The sequence below is a fragment of the Camarhynchus parvulus genome, chromosome 4 (genome assembly GCF_901933205.1).
Source record: "Camarhynchus parvulus chromosome 4, STF_HiC, whole genome shotgun sequence".
Lineage (NCBI taxonomy): Eukaryota > Metazoa > Chordata > Aves > Passeriformes > Thraupidae > Camarhynchus > Camarhynchus parvulus.
This window is the reverse complement of record NC_044574.1, coordinates 44,577,860-44,601,539: the sequence shown is the minus strand read 5'-3', so window position 1 is coordinate 44,601,539 and position 23,680 is coordinate 44,577,860. Positions and strand designations below refer to the sequence as shown.

The 23,680-nt window shown below is 37.9% G+C and overlaps 1 protein-coding gene across 2 annotated transcripts in view; it reads left to right on the top strand.

Moving 5' to 3' along the window:
• Positions 1-23,680, top strand: part of PPP3CA (protein phosphatase 3 catalytic subunit alpha) — a 171,038-nt gene that overhangs the window by 129,310 nt on the left and 18,048 nt on the right. For both annotated transcript variants that reach the window (XM_030947627.1, XM_030947626.1), the window contains exons 5-10: positions 1,004-1,149; positions 3,074-3,213; positions 9,607-9,684; positions 11,514-11,608; positions 19,751-19,876; positions 22,516-22,590. In XM_030947627.1, coding sequence (XP_030803487.1) covers positions 1,004-1,149; positions 3,074-3,213; positions 9,607-9,684; positions 11,514-11,608; positions 19,751-19,876; positions 22,516-22,590 — 660 coding nt within the window. The remainder of the gene's footprint in view (positions 1-1,003; positions 1,150-3,073; positions 3,214-9,606; positions 9,685-11,513; positions 11,609-19,750; positions 19,877-22,515; positions 22,591-23,680) is intronic.

Here is a 23,680-nt window from a genome sequence, read left to right as displayed (position 1 = left end):
TGGAATGGAAGGGCTTAGACACCTCCCCAGATTTGAGTGTGGGAACTCCTGGGGCTGCTGTGGGTCCATCTGGCCTGGGTGCTCTCGGTAAGTATGTTCTGCTGCTGATGCTCCTGGCAGCAGCCAAGGGTTTGCTGCCCCACGCAGCAGCCTGGCAGGCAAAACCTGCTGGCATACCAGCCCTGGCACCTGTGACAGGTGCCTGACTGCTAGTTAAGGAGGACCTCATCTCACTGGGTCTCATCTCATGGATCAGAAGAAAAATGCAAGGAATTTTTATTTTATTTTTCCTTTAGGTATAGCATTTTCACATTTGTCCTGTGTGTAGGCTTAAACTTTTCAATATGCTCTTTTGATATGAATTCTTTTCTGTGTTGCAAGAAATGATGCACTGACACATAAAAGCTTATTAGATGTAGACCTTTACCTGCACAATGAAGCTTTTTTTTTCCCTGTGACACAGTGAGATGAAACTATTGCCATAAGTCTGTGTTTTCTTTTTACACTGGGGATAAAGGAAATGTTAATTGGCTCGAAGACTTCATGGTTTACTGAGTTTAATATGCATATTGGTAAATTAACATTTCAGCTTCATTATTCCACCTCGTTCATTTCATAGTGGCATTTCTGTAGATAATTAATTATAAGGGACTGGGCTAAAGTTCTAATTATTTCATAGAGAGTATATTGAGTGATAATGATGATAACCATTCAGCAGATGTTTTAAGGCTTGCTCTACAGATTTCCTGCTGAGTAGAAATGGTAGACTGTAATGGTATATTCAGTTGTTTTTTTACAGTTTTTTAGAAAAAAATATGAAAAAAAAATTAATTTCACCTCAGAACAGGAAGAATTTTTCCAGCAGTGGATTCCTGAAGATATTTTTGTATTAAGCAAAAGTTTGGGTATATTCCTCAATACCGGAGAGAAAAAGTTTGAGATATTAAGCGAAATCCTTTTAAATACTGATGACACTTTCTGTTACCATCTTAATTTTTAAAAGGTAAAATCAAATATTCAGAACGTGTATATGATGCCTGCATGGATGCCTTCGACTGCCTTCCCTTGGCTGCTCTGATGAACCAACAATTCCTGTGCGTACATGGTGGCTTGTCTCCCGAGATCAACACCTTAGATGACATCAGAAAAGTAAGTCTCGGAGGCATTACCTGTTAGCACAATGTAAGCACCATCTGACAGCTCCTTGTGCCTTGTTAAGTGTTCTGTGATTTCTTGGAGAAGATGCAAAAGAGCTCAAGAAGAACCTCAAAATATATAAAGATGTAACAAAAAAGGCTCATATGATTGTAATGAATATAGTTGGTATTTTTTTAAATAGTCAAGAGCTTCATTCTCAATAGGTTCCACCATATTTTTAATAGTTCTGTCTTTGAGTGCCCAGCAGATGGTCTAATTGAGGCTTAATAAGTTCACACTTGTTGTACCCTTATGTTCTGAGAAGTTTCTCAGAAATCTCATGGAAGTTCAGAGAACAATGTCAAACAACTTCTTCACATAATCCAGTATTTTTGCATATTATCAAGGATTATTTTTTATTCACATGTTTTGTTGACGAGATCTCAGTCAATATTTCTAGGAAGAACTATTTAAACTATTCATTCTTAGTGTTCCCAGGGAAAAAAATCCTTCTTGTTTGCTGTTTGAGACTTGCAAACATGGATATCTATTTCTGAGCTTTCAGGTTAGTGAAAGGTAATTTATATTCTGAGGTTAATTTGTAGTACTAAGAAATGAATATAGTTTTAAAAACAAACAACAACAAATTGAGCCAGTAATTACATGTTTTGGTTTAAATGTAATTAGCTTAAGATATTAACTGCACTTTCAAAAATTACTGAATGCAAAGTTTTGTTTCTGAGGTAAAGGTTTACTATCTCAGTAAACAAAAATACTCTGCATAAAAATTAGCTGGCTCTGCAACAGTATGATGGCAGAGTAAAGTTGTTTAGCTCTCAGATTTTAGATTAGGTTCATTATACTTTCCCTTCCCCCTGCCCAACCCAGTAGGTTTATTTATCTCTGGCAATCAGCAGAAATTAGGTTTGCATATTTATGAATTTTTGTTTAAAGGAATTGTAATTATATAAGCATTTAATCGAAGAGGGCTGAAATAGGAAGTGTAGATATGCTGTGAATATGTCAAGATGAGAACGTGAAGGTAAAATTGTAGAGGTCTCTTAGTAAAACTTTGAGTGTTGAAAACTTAAAACACCAATTTGTTCTCTTTGATTTTTTTTGAGGGGAGAAGGTATCTACTAGCTACTGAATCTTTTACTCAATCTTTCTGGTCAAAATAGAGAATATTTCAGACTGCAAGCCTTATTCATACACCATCTTAACAGGGCTGTTTTTATATGAATGAATTCTTGAGATAATGATGATGTTATTATATTAGAGTTCTTGCAGGAGAATACTGATTTTTATTACATTATGATTTTGCTATACTTCATCTTATTTGTGGTATGTAATTTGAAATTTTAAATACCCATAAGAGGACCAAAAACAGAAGTTTTCAGCTACTTAATTAAGGTTGAGGTTACAGGAGCAACAGCAATGTCAAACCTACATGCTGTAATGCAGAGATATTTTCTTGATATTTAGATACATTTTTCTTGTGAAAATGTACATAAATCTAAATGGAAACGTGCTTTGAAATAACTACTATATTTTCTTGAGGTGCCCCACTTACATAAATTTAATGTTTTGAGGTTTGAAAAATCATGAAATACAGAGATACTATATTCTCCCTTGTCCACGGGAATGCTTGCAAAAACCAGTAGAAAGGGAAAAAAAAAGCAAACAAGCATTCCTGTAGAATGTGAATCCACTGAATCTCTTAATTTTCGGCAAGATCTGTTCCTTCTATCCCTATCAATGTTTGCAAGGAGTGTTTTGCTGATGCTCAAACTCCTTTGCTTTAAAGCTGAAGAACAGATTGCTATGAGTCTTTTGTTCACTTGCTCATGGAGTGAAAAATAGTAATTTTGCTTCATTGTTTCTGTGATACATAGTTGAAAGAAGTTAGTATTTCTTTGTCTCCTATTTTTCTTAGTTAGATCGATTCAAGGAACCACCTGCATATGGACCTATGTGTGACATCCTGTGGTCAGACCCGTTGGAGGACTTTGGAAATGAGAAGACTCAGGAACACTTCACTCACAACACAGTCAGGGGGTGCTCGTACTTCTACAGGTAATTGCTACTACTTTGAATAGATTTCTGTTGGTGAATTGGTTCTGCTTTTGCAGTATAAATGTTTGCTTGAACTTTGTGGCACTACTTAGGTAATTAGGCCCTTTTTTCTGCAGGCTTGCCTTGTTTTCAGAAAAATTCATGCTTGCTTTATTTTAATCTCTTCTGTTATGCCACAGTGGGAAAACTCTAAATCACTTAATTTTATTCACCAAAGCCTGTGTATTTTGCCTCTGTTTTTGTAAGTTAGAGAATGAATGTGTCACTTTTAAAAAGGGGTATGCAACTGCATTTCTAGTTTGAAAATTAAAACATAATTTCTAATGAAAGATGCCAGCACTGAAAAACGGGTTTCTTATTGTTCTGCAAGGTAAATAAAAATTGTGATTTCCCCCACAGAGGAAAACTTTTTTTCCTCTCAGTTTGATCAATTTTTTTTGTTTGGAAGAAATTCTTAGTAAGAAATTCACTATTTAAAGAGCATTTGTTAAATGGGACTTAGTAATACCTGAAATGCAGAAAAGTGCCTGTAACATTCCTGCAGAAACATGTATGTACTGTCCCCTGACAGTGTGGGGATTTTAGGGAATTTGTGCCTTTTTTTTTTGTTGTGGTAGTTATGAAAAACATACAAGGACACCAGAGTAGCAAAACTAGCAGGGGAGGAGATTAAATGGCAAAATGAGCAAGGTATTCAGTGAAATATTAATTTAAAAAGCGTTTTTGTTCAGGAGAAATGTGAAGATGTTATTGAAATGTTAAGAGGTTGTTGAACTTTTTGAAGTGAAGCATTTCTGCTTCAGCCCATGCTAGTTACACACAAATCTAAGTTTTCTCAGCAAACTCAGAGGAAGGGAGGAATCCAACTCTTTCACTTGCATTAGAAAATCTCACCTTGAACACTGACTGTTCAGTAACATGTTCAGCTGTTTAGTAACATGTCAAAAGTAATTCAAGGGCTTCCACCAACAACCAGGTCACAGAGCTACTGGAATCAACCTCCTTGTTGGTGACGTTATCAGGAAGGTGGCAGATGGTTTGATGTTCAGAAATGAGATTTCTGGCTCCCTTCTCAGAGCCCTGTTGCTGCAGCGTGGGGCCAGTGAAGAGCAGAGCAGTTGGCTCTGCAGCCTGGATTGCTGGCACGCACCTCTGGTGGGCAGCTCCGGCAGCCACGCTCGGGTCTGGGACATCTGGGAGGTGCTCCATGGGTGTGTTTGGGCTCATCATGAAAAGGATGGCACACTGCTGCAAACAATTGATCAGTGCAGAAATGGGCTATGACTGAGCAGTAAAATCATTGCTTATCCTCTCAGCAGCAGCAGCAAATGCTGGAGTGTATCTGTGACTCCCAGGCACTGCACACATGGGGAGTAATGGTGCTTTCCACTCATGAATAGCCTGGCAGATATGGCTTGTGCTTAAATACAGGGCTGTTTATATACTGGAAAAAGTTCTAGATTTTAGGTTGGGGTTTTTTTCAGAGATCTGCTCCATACAGTTGCCATAAAATTTCTTTAATACATATATCAGTTTCCTCCAGAAAATGTATCAGACCTAGTCTGTGTGCTGACACGTATTCAGAAAAGTGCATTTTCAGGAGAAGAGGAACTATTCAGAAGACAGCTATTTATCAGGTCATGTGAGGGACATATAACTGCTTGATGATTGAGTCAGAAGGCTAGCTTGGAATCACGTTATCTGAGTTTATATGAAGGCAAGCATTCATTTTCAAAGAAGTACCTAGTTGCCCTGGAAGATGACTAATTGCTTGCCTAATGATAATACCTGGTATAAAAGGTATCCATCAGTGTGGAATGTCTAATTTTCCTTGCCTTTTCTAGTTACTTCCTGAGTAAAGGAACAAATTTCCCTGAACAGGCTTGTAAAGGAAGGACTAAATTACTCAGTCCTCCTTCAAGAATGCCTGTTAATATAATGACTGTGTTTATTCTCACTGAATAAAATTTCTTAAGTTTCTTCAGTCATTTCCAGAATGGGAAGTTAAAAGATAGCAATGAGAATTTTGAATGAAAGTCAGGAAGATTTCGGTCATGCCTGCTAATAAGTGAAAGAATTTCTAGCTGATTAAGGTCTCCTAATCAATTGCAGGAAATATGTGTAATAAATAATTTTTATTTATCAGAGATGTTCTTTATAATGACAAGTTGCAAGTTAATTTGCTCTGACTTAAAGTTATTTCCTAATACAAAGATGCTGTGAGGAAAATAACAGTAGCTGTGAGGAAAATAACAGTAATGTGGCTTTTTAACTGTGCATGCACCATGTTAACTGGACCTTCCATCTCAGAAGTGCACAAAATCCTCTACGTTTAGCCAAAACCCATTTGTGAAATGTTGGGCCATTTCTATGAGACAGTGTAAATACTGTAGCTTACAGTAGTCTGACAAGCTTCTCACTGCATTTCTTACATGATCACTCTCATACAGCCTATTGAATTTCAAACTGATCCAGTATTTCTTCAAGAATTGTCCCTTTATGTAAGAGTTCTTGAAACTGCTATGGCTAGGTGTAAAATGTCAGATCTTGAAACCATAGGCATAACCTGTCATTTAAAGACGTAAAGAATAGTCTGATTTTTCAGAAGTGCTCAGAGTCAACACTTAGTGCACACCTTTAGCATCTAGCAGCATTTTGTACTGTGGATTGTCAAAATAGCACAATGCCAGAGTGAAATGTTAACTGTGGAATGTAAGGAATTAATGAAAATATATTAAAGTTTCTGTACCTTAAAGAGAACAAAAAGTGATAGCGATGGGATTTCATTTTCCCTATGTGAAGTTTAAAATTGTACCTCCTTTGTAGTCATGGTCATGTTTGATGCAATTTTGTGAAAAAGTAGAAATCATTAATGGAATGCTGGTTGTTTAAATTGTTCTTTTATTATGAGTTAAGCTCTTCTTTCATCCTACCCAAAATAATGTTGTGTTCAGTGTATATTATAAACAAGAGGGAATTAATTTGTCCCCTTGTGATATTAGACCCACAGGCACACAGTTTTTCAGCTGATCCAGCCAGTAAAGAAGTTTTCCTGTTTACCAAATTATCTAGTTCTTGCCTTGAATTTTTCTAGCAAATATTTATTTGCACTTCGCAATTTGTACTGATCTTGCCAATGACCCTTTGCACTTATTTCATAAGCTAGTGGTACAGTAACTCTCAGGCAATTTTGTAAGAAACAGGTTGGACCCCAGGAAAAACTTCTTCACTGAAGGGGCGTTCAGGCATTGGAATGACTGCCCAGGGAGGTGCTGGAGTCACTTTCCCTGGAGTTGTTCAAGAAACACTTTCCAGCCTTAGATAACAGTGAAATGGTTCAACCTTGCAGACACTCTGGGGTAGAGCTATAATTTTGGCCCTACAAGCAAATGATTTCAGTGGTGCACTTGACATGCAAGTTAAGTTTGTCAGTATGCAAAGATTAAAGAAATATCTGCTGAAAGCTTTTGAAGACTGTAGTGTGTTTCAGCTCAGGGTGGGAAGCACAGTTGCATGATTTTTTTTTTTTTCAGTAATAGCATTTTTAACAGATTCTTTTGCCCACTTTTCTACTCTTCTTTCTCCCAGACCAGAAGCTTTTAGGGCTCTTGCTACCCTCACATTGTCTGCCCAGATGTACTGGTAGAATTGCTTGTGTGCTCCATCAGGCCTGGGAAAGCATCCAGTTTTGGAAGAACGACTCTGCAAAAAAAGATGTGTTTATTTGTTCTAATGCAGTTCCCCGTTCCACTTCCCAGTGCAGCTCTGCAGACAGCACAGCTAAGAGCAAGGAAAAGCTGGTGGAAAGGGATGTTCTGAGAGTTGCTTAGGGGACACACAAAGCATTTGCCTTTGGAGACTCAAGTGCAAGATCAATGAATTTTGCAGGAAACCTATTTTATATATGCATGTAATGTTACAGAAGCTTTTTGGACTAAATTTGAATGTTCTCTTTTGAAAGAAGTGCTTATGCCTCTCTTTTAATGGTATGATGAGGGACATGAAAAAAACTGTTGACTCCATCTATTTTTTCCACTTATTGGTGGAAAAACAATTTGAAAACATTTGCCGTTTTGGTTCATGTTAGCAAAGTATTGCTTCTCTTTTAAAACTGTCAGAAGTAATCAGATATCATGCAAAAGAGACCTCAGAACTAGTAAACTATGCATGAGGCATGTTAATGAAAGAAGATGCCCAAGTAGGGAATATCGCAGTCACGTACTCCTTGGGGAATAGCATCTCTCTAGCTTAGAGAGGGGTGTTTTGTTTTCTCTGTGAGTCACCGCTCCTCCGTGATTCAGCATGACACATGAAGGCAGGAGGCTGGGGCGCTCTGGAAAAGCCTGTTGCGTGGGGGATTTCTGTTTGTTTGTTTTCCCTCTTGGCCAACTGCTTTATTTCTGGCTCATCTGAGTTACAGTCTGGGCTCTGTAAAGCAGGGCAAGGAGGAGAGGGCTTCTGGAAGGGTAGCACTCTGAAAAATTAGTAGGGAATTTGACTGCAAGTCAGTCATTTTAATAAAAAATATTTGTAAAAAGATTTCCAAGCAGAAGTCATTTCTGTAAAATTTTGTTTCTGATTATTTCTGCCATGATGTCTATTTTATTGGCTCTTTGTGTGACTTTTTATTTTTACCTGCTTTTTAGGACATGTATTTTTGTGTTAAGGAACATTTAATCTAAAGCTAACATACTAAGGAAATGTAGGAAAGCATATGTAATAGCTGCACATGATGCAAAGTTTGCTACTCCCCAACCTCTGCTTTAACAAGAAGCTCAAGAAAAATGCCTGCAAGTTGCTTTGCCTTTTTCAAAATAAAATATCCTGATAGACTGCTCATGGGTTGTGGTGGTCTGGGTAATAGGGCAGCTTGCACATTGAAGGTCCCATGCTATTCACTTGTAAGAAAAGAAGGCAGACAGATTCTTTTTTTGTAAATTAGCATGGAGCACTGTGTGACACCTCTGCCTTTGTAGGTGTGGGCCCTGTAGAATCTGCCAAATTCTGCTAGCAGAATTCTTATTTTCCACAAATTTATGAAGAACAAGATAATTAAGCAATAAAAAACTCCACTACTTTTGTACTTGAAATGGAAAGAAGAACCTATCATATCTATTTAGGAGTGTTTTTTACCACTTCATTATGTCTTCTTTAAAAGCAGTACTTAACACTGGATGAAAAGAATACTACGGAGGAAAAAAATGTAATAGCCTAGCCATTTTGAGCAGCTGCACTGATAATGAACATAATCAACTGTCTATCAGATTTTCGTGATAGACCCCAGTTTTCAGAAGCTAATGTAAAAATTTCTAAACAAAATGTACCATAAGTCTGCATTTAGTCACAATTAATTATGAAAAGAAATGTATGCAAATCAGGTCTCATTTGCCAGTGGTTTGAATGGCAGCCTGTCAGCATTTGAGATCACTGCAGTTGCCAAAACGTTACCCCACGTAATTTGGGAATTGAAATTGTTTTATAATGGCAATCTTTTTAGACAATTCCAAATACCAGACCTGCATCTGAGAATACATGCTAGGTGACTTAAATCCAGAAACAGCAATACAGCATTCCACTGGGTTTGTAGCTTCTAGCTGCAATGACATTTCAGTTTCAAAATACTCAGAAAGGTTTGAAAGCAAGTAGCATCATTTCTCTTGGATAAACTAAAGGAAGATGATGTATTAGATTGGGGGAGGGGGATATGTAAGTTTTCATCTTTTTCATGCATGAAATTAGAAACTGAGGGGGCTGTTAACTGATTGCAAGTGGCCACTTAAGGTGAGACCATGCCTGGGTTTTTTGTGTAATGTATAGTTGAGATTTTTTAATTTATTTTTTAAAATCTTGCTCAGTATGTTTAGCACAGATGTATTCAGTGAACACATTTTTGGGGTTTCAGAAGTCACAGGATTTTAAGTTGGCAAGGGGAAAGTTAATTTATTTCTCAAGGAGATAAAGTTCAGGAAGATGAACATCCCCAGTCTGAAGATTGATTTTCCTTTCTTCTTTATTTTCTGGTGTCCACAAGCAGCCACTGCATACAGTAGTCAGTGGGTGAAGTTTTCTGTTACAAGCAACTGCTGTGTTACATTTTGCTTTTTTAGAATACATTAAATCTTAGATGAATAAAAGAAAGTACCTTTTTTTCTGACAAGCCATTGGCTGATTGTTGTTATGTAATGGATGAGTTTCTTGCATTCCTTTCCAAGCAGTTACGGGGTGGGATTTAAAAAGACACTGCTGGTGATGTTGTCTCTACTGAAATCTGCCTGCAGAGCAGGCACTAATTTCATGAATGATGCGTGTTTTATGATACATTTTTTGAAAGCTAGAGCTGTTTGTGCTGCTTCTGATAATGCCATAACAGGTGCTATTACTTTTTTTTTTAAGTTACCCTGCTGTATGTGAATTCCTACAGCACAATAACTTGTTATCGATACTTCGAGCTCATGAAGCCCAGGATGCTGGGTAAGTATGTGTGGAGAGGGGGCAATAATAATAATAATTATCTATAATGGCCTAGCATTCCCAAATAGAGCACAAAAAGGAAGAGCAGATGAGTGAGAATGAACTGGAATATATTAAGTTGCAACAGGTCTCACTTTTTACTAATGCTACAAAAATACACACTGGCATTACAATGTCTTTTACATTATTATTAGTGAGTTACAAAATTTAATGAATTCTTATAAATGCCACTTACTTTACCTTGGTGTATTTAACTAATTTAAAATGACCAAAGTTTTTTGATGCCAAACAATGCCAGACATGGAAAGAAAAACAAATTCCTTTCGGAAAAAGGTTTGCAAATGTGCCAGAGTATTTTGGCACACTGATTGCCATGATGTCAGAGAAGTGATATGGCTCACAAACGCCAGAACTGCCATCTTTTAGGACTTTCTCAGCTACCTAAAACTTTTGGGCCTACTGGTTCTATACTTCATAAAAAGAATAAAAATTGCGGAACTGTATAGGCACATAATTTTTTCTGCAGGAGTATCATTAATGAATTCAAGAAGTCTAAGCCACTGAATGCAAAAACAGTCCAGGTCAAGCATCGGGTAGTGTTGATGGTTCCCCGTGAAACTATTGTCATTATAAAGGTAGAATTTTTAGTGCTAAATTCTAAATTACTTTAAAAATTCCTCTTCTTTGAAGTGTACCATACTTGTGAGATATTAATGCAGTATTGGAATCTGAATAAATAGCTTAGCATATCATGCCTAAATTATTATTATTATTGTGTTTGTTTGGAGGTAGAAACTTTAGCCAACTTGAACAGCAATAAAAGATAAATTAGTGGCATTGTAGGAATAAGGTCAATATTCACTATGCATATTAAAAACTATTCTGAATGTTTGAATTGTCGTGACTTCCATATGGTAATGCAATTAAAAGCAAGCTATTACTATGCCAGAAATACCTAGCATGGAATACTCAAGGGTAATAAGATTTCTTTTTTCTTGTACTGCTTTCCAGTAAAGGGTGGAAATTAAAATTTTGTGGAAGAGATTGCATTTAAACTATACAACAACTTTTGTGGATTCAGTGCAACTTTTGTGGATGTTTGCTAAATTCTTAGGTTTCTTGTAGCTGAGGACTAAAGAGCAGTGTTTGGTGTACTTGTGTCTAAGTACTGTTTGGTTGCTTTCTTTCCAATTACTTGCAGGTTTAGTGCTTGATTGGTTATTTGTTGGCCCAATAAGCCTTGTATTTTTCATGAGGCAGTAAGGTTTGGTAATGAAAACCCACAGACATTAATAAACTGGCTGATAGAGTGGATAAGATTAGACACAGCATTGAAAGTATCAGATGCCCCATTTCCCCTTCCCTTCTCACCCCTTCCATGTCCCCTGGCCTTGCCATGGCTTCCATGCCTGGAGAGGGCAGGCAGCAGGAGGGTCATGGGGGACACGCAGTTCCCTTCTGAAGGCAGGACCCTTCCAAGGCACCTGCTGGTGCTTGTTTCACCCACAGTCCCCCAGAAGGAAAGTCTGGCAATGTCCTGGGCACTGAACAAATTCACGACAAATCCCACCTCTGACTCACTGAATTTCAGACAGACATACCACTTTCAAGCATGGATTTCTGGTCATGTCAAATGGTTGTAATGAGAAAGTCTGCAGGAAAGACTTCTTTCCTGTGGCTTTTAAATAGCTCGTATGTTTTTCAGTCTTGGCTTGTGTTAAAAGCCAGAGCCCTAATGCACTGGGCATTTTTTTTTTGCACTGAATGTGGCCAGTGACAAATAGACATTCAACACTGGGTAGTAATTAGTATCTTCTCTTTCTTCTTAGGTATCGTATGTACAGGAAAAGCCAAACAACAGGCTTCCCTTCGCTAATCACAATTTTTTCAGCACCAAACTATCTAGATGTATACAATAACAAAGGTAAGAATTTAATTCCTGTTCATGTACAGTAGACTGTACTTCTGTGTACTCGAATATGTTGGTGTCTTTTCATTCCTGTATTTATCAGTTCATGCCCATTTTCTTCCTTTTTTATTAGTTCATGCCCATTCTACTTATTATATAATACAAACCTAATTAAATTCGTTACAGGCAGATGTATGCCTCTGAACATAACTGTGTATTTTAATATGCCTTAGGATATTTCTGTATTTTGACTGCAAGTTATTAAGTAAATGTTGCAAGGGAAGCAAAATTTAAAACAGCTCTATTAATGAAGAAGTATATTAAGAAACGCTCTGGGTAAGATGTTTAGAGCCTAGTGTTCCTTATAATTAATTATCTGTTCCTTACTTCTTTCCAATAAAATTATTGGAGTTTGCATGTGCAAACTGTCTAGCCAGTTAAACTTTGACAGGTCATGAGCAGATAAAGCGTGGGATCAATGTCTGACTTCCTTTACATTTTGGGGGTTTTAATCCTTGACTACTGAAATGTAGAAAATTAAATATAAATAGCCAAAAAAATAAAAAGGTTACTACAGAAAAAAGAGTCACTGGTCACTGTATAAAGGCTCCACTGAATACAAGTCTTTGCAGCTTCTCTGAATTTATTCATTTATTGCATTCCCGGAAATCTCTAATGAACTGGAAAAAAGATTCATGTTTCTATAAATAAAGTTTTCTGATAAACCTGTCCTCCTATATCTTCAAATGAGCAGTATTGTTTACTTCCTTCTAGTCCCCATAATGATAAAATTATTTGTGTTTCTCTGTGAGCAAAGTAAAATAATTCTTTCTCAATTATATTCTTGAAAGTTGCTCCCTTGCAAAGAGATCAGTTTCTCTTGTGAAGGGCTGTTTTTAATCTGGATGCTTGTTTGCAGAGGAAGCAAGCAGTACTTCTCTTTAAACTTGAAAAGAAAGCTTTCTTCAGGCATCATTTTACGTTATAAAATTTATAATCTAGAAGCTTTTATGCCATGACTGTATGCAAGGGAAGGAAGCACTTCACTGCTAGATAATGGGGTTTGTACATCTCAGATTTCTCAATATGCCTGTTAACTTGTGGGAAAATTAATATGTTATTCTGCAAAACCATGCAAGCAGAACTGTCAGTAGCTACTTTTGTAAAAGTTAGTGATGTAGGGACTTTGCTAGCAACCTAAGAAGTGCTGGATGAAGTGAGGAATGTGTTCATTTTCTTGGTATTGGTGGAGAAGTGTGTTTACTCTCCTGGTTGGCTGCTTTGGGTCGAAGGCTGAGCGATCACAAGTCTGTACAAGGAAAGTGGTGTAGAAAGTGCTCACCTTTTGTTTCTTAGGCATGGAAGCAGTTCTGTGCAACGAAGGCAGTGGGTGAATTATGTGAAACTTTGTCTTGAAGGCAAATATTAAAAGGAAAGCAATGATTCACAATGTTCAAAACATTGAATTTGAAACCACAGTTTGAGGGGTAAAGAGAATTGCCTCTCTATTTATCACCATTTCCAAAGAGAGGGTCATTTCACTTGTTCCAGGATGCTCCACTGTGACAGGCAGGTCTTACATGTCGTGGAAAGCCTATTTTGATGGACAGCTGTACACCATTTGCTGAGGAGTTATCTGTGTCCACAGCTGGAGCTGGTGTGCACTGCCAGCAATAGCTGCTCAGAGTGAGCTCAGGCAAATCAGCACTGATGCCGCATCAGCACCTGTGTGCTACTCCTTAATATATAACTTCTTGTGAATTCAGAGGCTGACCTTTAGCAGCTTTGTAATGGATCTCCATTGAGATTATCTGCCTCCTTTTCTCTCATTAGAAGTTTTGAGGCATTATTTCATGTGACTGATTGCACTGGCTTTTGGCATTTAAAGTACATCATGCATAGTTTATCATGCTGCATTGCTCATACATCTTTATCTGGATATTCTCTGTGTGCTTGCTTCCCTCTTCAAGGAAAAAACCCACTATCATATAGAATGAGTCCAAAACATGGCTACTTGTTGGCTTCCTTGGTTTGCAGCAAATGAATTTACTTAGAGCACAGTTTCTGACTGGTATCAGGAGAAAAAGGAAGGTATTTCCATCCAGAGGTGTTGTCAGGGCAGGTGTTGCTCTAGCTGACTCATCATGCACTGGTGCAGAACCTGATTGATTTTTACAGGTCATCTGGAGGTTTGGTTACTGTCAGTCCTTGGAAAAGGAGTTATTCTCCTACTAGTAAGCACCTTCCTGTCTGAGTATGCATGCTCAGCGTTCCTCTGGTTGTCAGCCAACAGTCACCCTGAATAAATTCCTGAGAGGCTTCAGCGCCCACTGACATTAAATGGGTCATTTCTAAATGCAGTATTGTTTAGGATAAATACATTTTTTAAAAGCTGCAAGAGGTTAAGAATGCTCATTTTTCTCCCCCAGGTTGATAGTTCTTACACCCATTAAAGCAGATGTAGTTTCTTGAGCTTCTTCAAAGCACTTCAGGAGTAGACCTGTTTGCCAACTTTATACAGGAGCTCCTTCAGTCCCTGGTGGAGAGCAGCCATGGGATCAGATCTGGGATCAGATATGTCCTCAAAGAGCAGTAGGGAGGCAAGGGCAGCAGTGCAAAAGAAGGTTTGACAGGAGTGGCTGAGGATAAGCTACCCAAACCAGCCTGTGTTCAGCAAATCTGCTGTTAACAATGCTGCCATGGAGCCTCTGCATGAGCTGTCTCACAGTGCTGACCCACCATGGAACTTCTCCTGGCTGTGCTGGGTTCTGGCACCAAAGGGAGGTTTCTGTATCCCTTTGGTTGCTGGCTGTGGCCTCGTGCAGGCTGTGTGTGTCACTGGTGCACACGTGGCTGCAGCTCCTGTCACAGCCCCAGGCCACACACACACAGCTTTTGGTGCCTGAGGGGGGTTTTGGAGGCTCCTGTCAGGGTGTCCCTCTGTAGTTAAGGGAGACACAGAGAGAGGCTTTCAGGGGGTGATTCAAAGACTCAGAAACTGTCTCAATATTGGGAGCCTTGTGTCCTCCTTTTTCCATTATTATCCTACTCCATTACTATTATTAATTCCTTCCATATTCAGTATAATGGAAAGCATTGGCTAAGGGAGGGAATTTTTTGGCAAATTCTGAGCTACTGTTCAGTATCTTCATAGCTTTCTCAAACATTTCTGCTTTCATTTGTTTTATTAAAAGGCATAAAGATACTCAAAGATTGTTATTAGTACTCTTTACAAGAAGTACCAGTGCACTGGTGATTCTTCTAAGACTACTGCTTCTGGAGAGAAAGCGTATGCAAGAAGATAAATGTTAAGTGGATTGTGGTAGTTACCAGTGACTTCAGGGCCTTAGAGATCATCTGTGCTGATCACGAAACTCTGAGAAAGTTGTGTAAGTACAGATTTGCCCCTGGGCTCCAGGGTGCCCATAGCTAGGAGAAATTCTCTATAGCAACTGAATAAGAGGGTGCCAAAAATTACCTTGTGATATGATCTGGTCTTGTATTGTGTCTAAACTTTCATTCCTGCATTCAGTATTTCTTAATGCCTTACTTAATAAGGGCTTGCTGTAGTGCTGTTTATGCACACCCCCCGAAAAACAAATTAAAAAAAAAATAAAGTGAAAGATTCTACACAAGTTCTATAGAGGCAGAAAAGTTACTTGTAAAACACTGGTAATACTGGCATTTTTGTGTCTGGTTATAACTTCAGTAAGTGGGTGCTTTTTGGCTGAGTGAGCAATTTTAACTTGCTGTTTAAATACAGACTATTATCTTTTGGACACTTTTAAAAGATTAGGTTTTGTAGTGAAGAGAGAACCACCAGAGAATCCAAAGTTATTGAAAAAATCTCCAGCATGAAGTTTCTTCCAACGTGCTGCAACATACATGTGTTGTTTCCTAAAGGAAAAGCAGGAAAAGAAAGTTAGTATGCAGGAGAGTTTGGGATAGTAGAGAAATGAAAAAACATCTGTAAATCTGTATGCTTGTTAATGTAGCATAAGTTATATATCAGTGAAGTGTATAAAGTATCAGCATGAAGTATACCATGAAGAAATGTAACTGATCCAGATGGATCTAACAGGAAAATTATTTTCACCCATTAAAAGACAGAGTAGTATAGCTGGAAGACAAGGATGATCTGTGAGAAATGTTAGCACTTGGAGGGGAGGAAGACAGATGTAACCTCTGTTTGCCCTATCAGTTTTCTTTAGTGCCTTATCTCTGCTGCTGTGATGAGTTCTTGTCACGGAAACAAAAGCTTTTAAAGAAGAGTTGTCAGGGTATCTAGGCCATCTCATTGCGGATGCAGAGAAGTTTGCCAAAAGTGATTTTTGCAGTCTGTTGATTAAATCTTGAATGTTACTTGGCTGTTTCTTTGCAAGATGCAGTTGCACATGTAAAATAAAAATCTTTAAAATTGTATAAGGAAAGATATTTCTACCTACAATTATCTTCACTTCTGTACTGGATTATTTAGATCATTGCCTTGTACAGTAAATAATTTTTGACCTTTGATAATATTTAAACTCATTTTACTAACACTTATCCCTGACCTGACTTGGGCAGAAAATGCTGTGGTTACTTAGCAACTCTTCTTGAGAAGGCATTGTTCCCAGTTGCATTGTTAATGCTGAAGTTAATTTGGCATTAAATCAGAAATTGAAATTCTTTCTTAGGTGTGAAGAATTTGAGGGACTTTTCACTGATTCATTTTCTAAATGCAGGATGAGTTTTCTGAAAGAAAATTACAAGAAAATTAGTTAAATCGTTTGCTTAAAATATTTTTAGGTTTATCTGAAAATATTCTTGGCTAGTATTTCTACCAAGCTCATTTTTTTTTCCCTCTGATTGTTTTTTTTTTAGTGATGGAAATGTTATTAATTAATTTACCCTGAAAAACGATTTGTCAGATCATGAAGCAGGATATGTCATGTCTTGGAGAATTTCTGAGCTGTCTGTCACACAGTTTAATGTTGTTCACATGGCTTCAGGCCTTAACCTACCTCCATGTATATAATATTTAAAAGCCCCATTTGAGATGCCAGAGTGTCTGAGGCATCCATTCTGATCTGACAGGTGTGACACAGTTGTTTCAGGCTGATCTTTAACTGAGGGGAGACCAAGGAGGTGCAGCACTAGCTGCTGCATCTAACCCTGAGAAGGTTAGAAGGGCTGTCTCCATTTGTAGCCAAAGGAAGGAGGTTTCTTACCTGCACAGTTTTCAACACCCACATTCCCAACCTTAGGGTAGCTGTGTTAAATGCTTCAAGCTAAACAGTACAAATGCCCTTTGCCTGCTGCACTAGTGTTTCATTTCACTCTGATGTGATTTCAGCATCCAGTATCTCAGTTTACTACCATTGGAAAGAAGTGTAATGTCATTTGGGCTATCTGCACATCTTCACTTTACAAAACATTAGCTTTTAAAACTTATTTACAACAGCAAGTATCAAAATTAGGTTAAAATGTGTGTGTCTGTTAAGAATAAATAAAATAAGATTCTTGCTCTGGTTGGTGATTATACATGATAATGGTTGATGGCTTGGTCTACTATCATCTGTCTGAGTATGTGTTTGGAAAGAAAAGTATTGAGGTTTCAGCCTGGAATAATAAGCAAATGTTGGGTAGAGTCAGGTTTTCCTCTCTTACAAGTTTCATAACCAAAGGAGCCCATTCCACTTCTGTCTCCTCCATCAGCGACTGTGTGACCTCCACTCTTGTAACCTTCAAGAGCTGTGTACTCTTTCAGGGCTGCTGCTTCTCCTGTAGCTTCTTAGGCATTGAGCTAACTAAGGACTAAGGAATGAAGCAGAGTTGAAACCCCCAATCTTTTCTGAGCCAACAGAGAGGGAAAAGAAAGCTATTATCAAAAGAAACCACAGAGGCAGATAAGCTCAGGGAAACTCCTGCTGTTATCTGAGAAACATTTTCTACTTGATCCAGGCAAACTTTTCCCCTTCTGAGTACTAAGTAGTAATCAGAACTGTACATTCATAACAAGAGCTGATTTGCATGTTAAATATCATCTTCATTACTTACCTAATAAAAATATTTTGTGTGCGTTGTGCTTGTAAATTACAGATTTTTAATTTAAAATGCCAAAAAGTATTTGTGATAGTGGTTTTGTGATACCCTATTTTATTTTATTCTTTTAAGAGAAGAGTTATTTTAGAAGGCTTCTCTGTTATTACCCTGCTTTATTGTGTAATGTTGTTTTGAAGTAATTTGTTGAGGAGATGCACTGGTCATTTACAGGGGAGAATTTTTTGTAATACTATTCTCAGAACTTTATTTTTTAAGCTATTCAGGTATATAAATTAACAAGGTGTTGTGAGGATATTTTTGTTACAGTAATCTTAAATTTTCTCCCTTTCAAAGGAAACAACCTAACTAAAGCCATTTTTATTTAATTTTATGTTTTGCAGCTGTTTTGCATAGGGTTCAGGTTTTTCAGAGGCCAGTTTTAAAAGTTCCCTGTAAAAATTATTTCTTTATACAAATTTCACAGAATTTAGAAGTAGACTTAATAGATAAATTGAAGAAGTAGTGGGAAGGGGAACTACCTCAGCTCACTAAGATGATGAATTTGAAGTTTTAGTCCTTCTAAATGAGTCTTTACAACCACTAAGTGGTCCTTTTTGTGTGGTTTTGACTCATTTTTTCTGTAAAGCCACAAACTATTTATTTTTCATTATGCAATTGTGTCACAGTAATAGAAAAAGAATGAATTTTGATCTACTGCATGTGATTTCAGCCAAAATCTGTTGGAAATATTCAGAGCGTTGACACTAGTTTTCTCATTTTTGCTATTACTTGTCTTAAGCCATTTTTTTCTTCTGCTGAGCAGCAGATTGACTGCTATTTGTCAGACTGGGATGGACAAGAGTCAAATGTGGTTTATTTAAATGGAGGGTGTCTGCCTGGCAGAAGTTCACATTATTGCTGCTTTCTGTGTCTGTCAGGGAGTATGTTTCAGAAACTCCCAGGTCACTCTGGTTTCTGTCATTGACCACAAAATGGAAGACATTTAAATCCTATTAAATATTTGTGAAGCAACAGCCTAGTGCATAAAAAAAGTTTCTTCTCTGATTGACACACAATCAGAGAAATAATCAGAAAAGAGAGAAATAATCAGAAGAAATTGTTCAGCCCCTTCAGCCAACACTGCATTTCCCGCAATACTGTCTCACATTGCAGTTGTGCAGCTTTATTGCTGGCTATTAAGTGATAACCAGTCCCTGGATCTACATTCCTCCCTGGGGAGATGGAAGTGGGAAGGCTGGAGGAAAGGGGAAAGCATAGAATGACACACCTTATGTTGACTGTTTTTGTTGCTTGTGTTGATTAAATATCCTGCATGCAGTCTCCTGTAACTGCATTGTTTAAAGAATTTCATGTCTTTAAGTCACTTTGGTGATAATCTCAAAACTACCTTTTTGGATTACCATTTCAGACATGAGCCTGAAGTCCATTAACAATAGTTAACACTGAACTTGGTGCAGTGCTTTAAAAAGTGGGTGTGGCATAAATATCTATATTTCTGCCTGTGAACAGACATAGTCTGTGTGTTTGTGTGTTGGTAAGAATGATGAGAATGTTAAATGGTGCAAGACAAATTGTATTAGTATTGATTCGTATTATAGGGAGCACATTTTTGCCTGCCTAGAGTGTGCATAATGTGAGAAGCAAGTGTCATCTCAGGTACAATACTGTGAATGAAATATGTTGAAAATGTCCATCAGAAGAGTGGTGTTCAGACTCTGAGTCATAAATGCTTTTTTCTGTTATCTCCCAAACATGGTTGTGAGGAGCTCAGATAACTGTGTGAAATGGGGGGCTCTGAATACTCGGCTTCATTCCTCACTGGTGGCAGATCCCAGAGCTCATGTTCTTGACTACTCAGAGATATTAATTCATTTACCAGCCCATCTTAGTGGCAGGGAAGGCTGTTGACACTGCTTTCAGACTGAAAACGGCTTTCCACTTCAGTGAGGCTTTATCCTACCATAACTATCATTCAGGTGGTGCCACCGGATCAAGTGTGTGGAAGCTGCTGAGCAGCTCTGTGGTCTGGGCATGCTGTCCACATTCCTGATCTGGTAGCCAGTTACACACATGGCTGATGTCTCTTCTGTTTCTTTTCTTTCTTCCTTCTAGCTGCAGTATTGAAATACGAGAACAATGTTATGAATATCAGGCAGTTCAACTGCTCTCCCCATCCATACTGGCTTCCAAACTTCATGGATGTGTTTACCTGGTCCTTGCCATTTGTTGGTGAGAAGGGTATGTATGTAAATCAGTTCTGTTCATAAAGACTGCAGAATGGTTTCTTAGTCACTGTGCATGTGGCCTCATTTATTTTAAAGGACAAGAATAATTTGAAGACAGGTGTCTTGTTTTTGAAGACAAAGTTGTAGAAACGGGGCTCAGAGGGGCAAGCGATTACCAGTGGTTAATCACACTTCTCATATTTTTTTATAATTTCCACTCTTTCCAGGTGATGATGCCTTTATCTTTCTGCTGCAGAAATAGATTTTATGGCATTGCAGGCCAGAGGTGCATTCACTAAAAAAAATTCTGATTTGTTTTTCTGTTATAAGCTCTTGACCATCCCCTTAGATATCACTTACTGCTGAATGGATGTCTCAACAGACTTCACTACATGGGGTTACATCTTTACTCACATTACCTTTATGGGTGGGTTGCTTTTTCATCAGAAAACACAGAGCTGGTGATATTAAGAGCCAGTTTGACCAACTGTTCCTGGGCAGAGTAGAGGGATGCCAGCAGGAAGGAAAACTTGCTCCTCAGCCCCTTCTCTGCCCAGGACATGTGGTGCCTCATTGCTGGCAAGAAGAGTCTAAAGACCACAAATGATATTTTATTGAAACCTGATGCTCTTGATGTTGCCTAAATGCAGCTTCATGCTGTGAATGGCAAGCACACAAAAGGCATGAAAACACTTTGGTCTAGCATATTAAATTAATACAAACTGCCTAAACCCTAAGTCATTTATTCAGTGCCCAAGATGAAGCTTGCTTTGATCCATCCATTACAGAGTATTGCTGCCATTGCTGCCACAGCAATTACTGCCAGAAAACTCTAATAAACTCTTAAAAGCTGCTTGGAATAACAGTTCTCTCTTAATAGGCAGCTGGAAATACAGCCAGCTGTGTCTCATACCTGCAGTCATGACCAGCTTTGTTTTGAGCTACTCTTTTGTTTGAGGAAAGCTGCTGGTGAGACACCTGAGGTCTCTGTGGACAAAGCAGATAGACAATGAAACAGGGATTACCAAAGAATAGGCAGCTGCTTGCACTAATGGAGACATGACATAATCCTCACTGAGGCGTGTGCAGACTCTTCTGAAGCAGATAAAACGCTTTCATTTTCTTTGGCTGTAAACTCAGCCAGGCTGTTTTTAGGCTGGGCATGTTCTCCACACACATTTCAATCCTGTAAGATGTTCTGGAAGGTCACTTCTCAGAGGCTTCCCATCAGCAGCCTGCTTAGGTGGGGCTGCAGGACGCATGGCCAGAATTGTTGAGGTACTGACACTATGGTGTTCCTCGTTCTTCTTATGTCTTGAGGGTGTTTTTCCCTCCTTCATTTCTTCCAGTGGTCACACTCACCATTTTCTTGGAAATTTTAGAGCCCAAAGAAGTGAAATCAGTATTTTCCTTTCTATGCAAAGCAATATTCAAGGATGTAAGAGTTGGTGTTCCACACAACTTGTTCTTTATTTCCTTTTTTTTAATATAGATTTTTTTCCCTCAAAGGCCAACCAAGGTAGGAAGCTGTTAGCTTCACTGGTTGTTGTTAATGTGGAGAGTCTTTCCACTAATACTGTCAGAGGAAAATATTAAATCCTTCACTAAAGTAGGAAAAAATCTAGCTTTTTCCCACCCTTCTAATTTTCCAAGCCTTCATAGTAGTTACAGAAGAGGATTTTAATAACTACTTGACTAAAAAAATTAAAGTTTCAACCTGTGTAGCCAGTACAAGGGTAGACAAGCCTGGTAACACTTTTAAATGTTGCTTACTACATGTAACTGTAGTGAAGTTTTTCTTTATCTGCTAATTGCTTCACATTTTATGTCATAACTTTGGCCTTTTTGTTCTCTAAGTTGCGTTTTCTTGGTTTTGGTTTTAGCTGGGGTTGTTTTTTTTCACTGTTCTTAGTCTCTATGCTCTCTGGTTAGTGTCTCACAGTTGTCTCTCTGGAAAGAAATGAGACCGGGGTAGGGATAGTCTGTGGCTGACCCTTTCATGCCCAAGTTTCAAAGTAAACAAGCTGAATATGGCCTGAGTTCTCCAATAGTGATGTATCTGATGAATATAGAATAGTTCCACCTCTAAGGAATGTACACTGTATGGTCTATTTGTATTTGTCCCTTGAATTCAAGGGACACTGAGGACATCTTACAAAGGTTAATGTTTTGTTGAACGTGTCCAAAGCCCGGATAAATAAAGAAATACTCTATGATCCCTCTTGTTGTACCTTTTTCCACTGGAATGTTGTTCCCATTTGCTGGGCAGGGAAATCAAATCCTATTGCAGTTTAGGAGCAGCAGGAGAGGGGTCATTTTGTTATCCAAGTTGAGTGTAAAGCAAAAAAATGTGTTGAGGGGGACAAACAAATGTTACCTACATCACTGACAGTTGCAAAAAGAGAGATCATTAGCGGATTTTTTTAAGTCTATTTGTTGTGTTCATTGTATTTGGAAAAATATTTGTGGAAACTTGTGCTTTTTATTAGCTACACAGGACACTTTCAGCTTCTAATATTACAGGTCCTGTTGTTTAAAAAGTGGGTGCTGTTATTGTGCTGAATTTTTATTCACACTACTACAGCTGGAGTTGGCTCTCTGACAGACCAGGGAAGCTTAATATCAACATTTTGCACTTGTTTTCCATTTTAGTGACAGAGATGCTCGTAAACGTGCTGAACATCTGCTCAGATGATGAACTGGGAACAGAGGAAGATGGATTTGATGGTAAGAGCCTCTACCCTTGGTTGAGATTGTTTGCCTTGGAATTGCTTTAAAAGTTTATTTACTAACTATGAAATAGTTTTCTGAGTCCCAGTTGAGTTCTGTGCCACTGAAGGCAACTGTTGTTCTGGACTCAATGGTTTTGCTTCCATTATGCTTCAGAAAGAATTAATGGCTCTGCCCTGAACTAAACCATTTCTTTATCCCGTTCTTCTGGTTAAAAAACTTGCATTTCCCTCCATGAAATCTGGGTTATGTTGTCATGAAGGAGGCAGATGATTTCATGCAAAAGATCACAGGTATTCTCATAGTGAGTTTCATTATGTCAATGAAATTTGCTTCCTGCAGGGCTCCTTCCCAAAATGTTGGTAGTGTGACTTTGGAAGACTTGTACTTGAGGTATTTCTTTAGTCACTTCTTTTGATGCACTTTAGTGTTTAAAGGCTTTCAAGGGGAATAGAATCATTAAAAATAAACATGTAAACACAGATAGAAAATGTTTTAACCTAGCATTTCTGCCAAGAGAGAAATGGTCAGTTCTGTTACCCTTTGGGTTGAAGTTAATATGATGATTAGTTGCCCTGTATCTGTTGGTTTGATTGTAAATGTACTTTGTATCCTAAAACTTGTAGATTCTTAAAAGTCAGTTTATTTTCTTAGACATAATTTTCTGTTAGGCTCTGCCAGAATAAATAGCAGCTGTCTAAAATGTCCCTTCTCAATTTGAGAAAAGCTGAAAAAAATCCCATGTATCCCTGACATTCTTACTCTGAATGCTCTCAGTGTTTTAAAAAAATCTATGGAAAGTAATCATAGATAATCTGTCTAACAAAAATAACATATGAAAAGGACAGAAATACTAAGAAATAATTTTAAAAAGAAGAACCTGGAAAAATCTAATACTGCTGAATATTCTCAGGATGTTTTTAGGCAGAATGAATGAACTAGGCAAATGGAGATCTTTCAAGTAAGACAAATATTTAATGAAGTTGTAATTAATAATTAAGATTCTCTTTCAAAGTATTTATTTTTAATCTAGGAAGCTAGATCACAGGTTTTGCAAAATGTTTCCTTTGTGATGGAGAAGACTGGT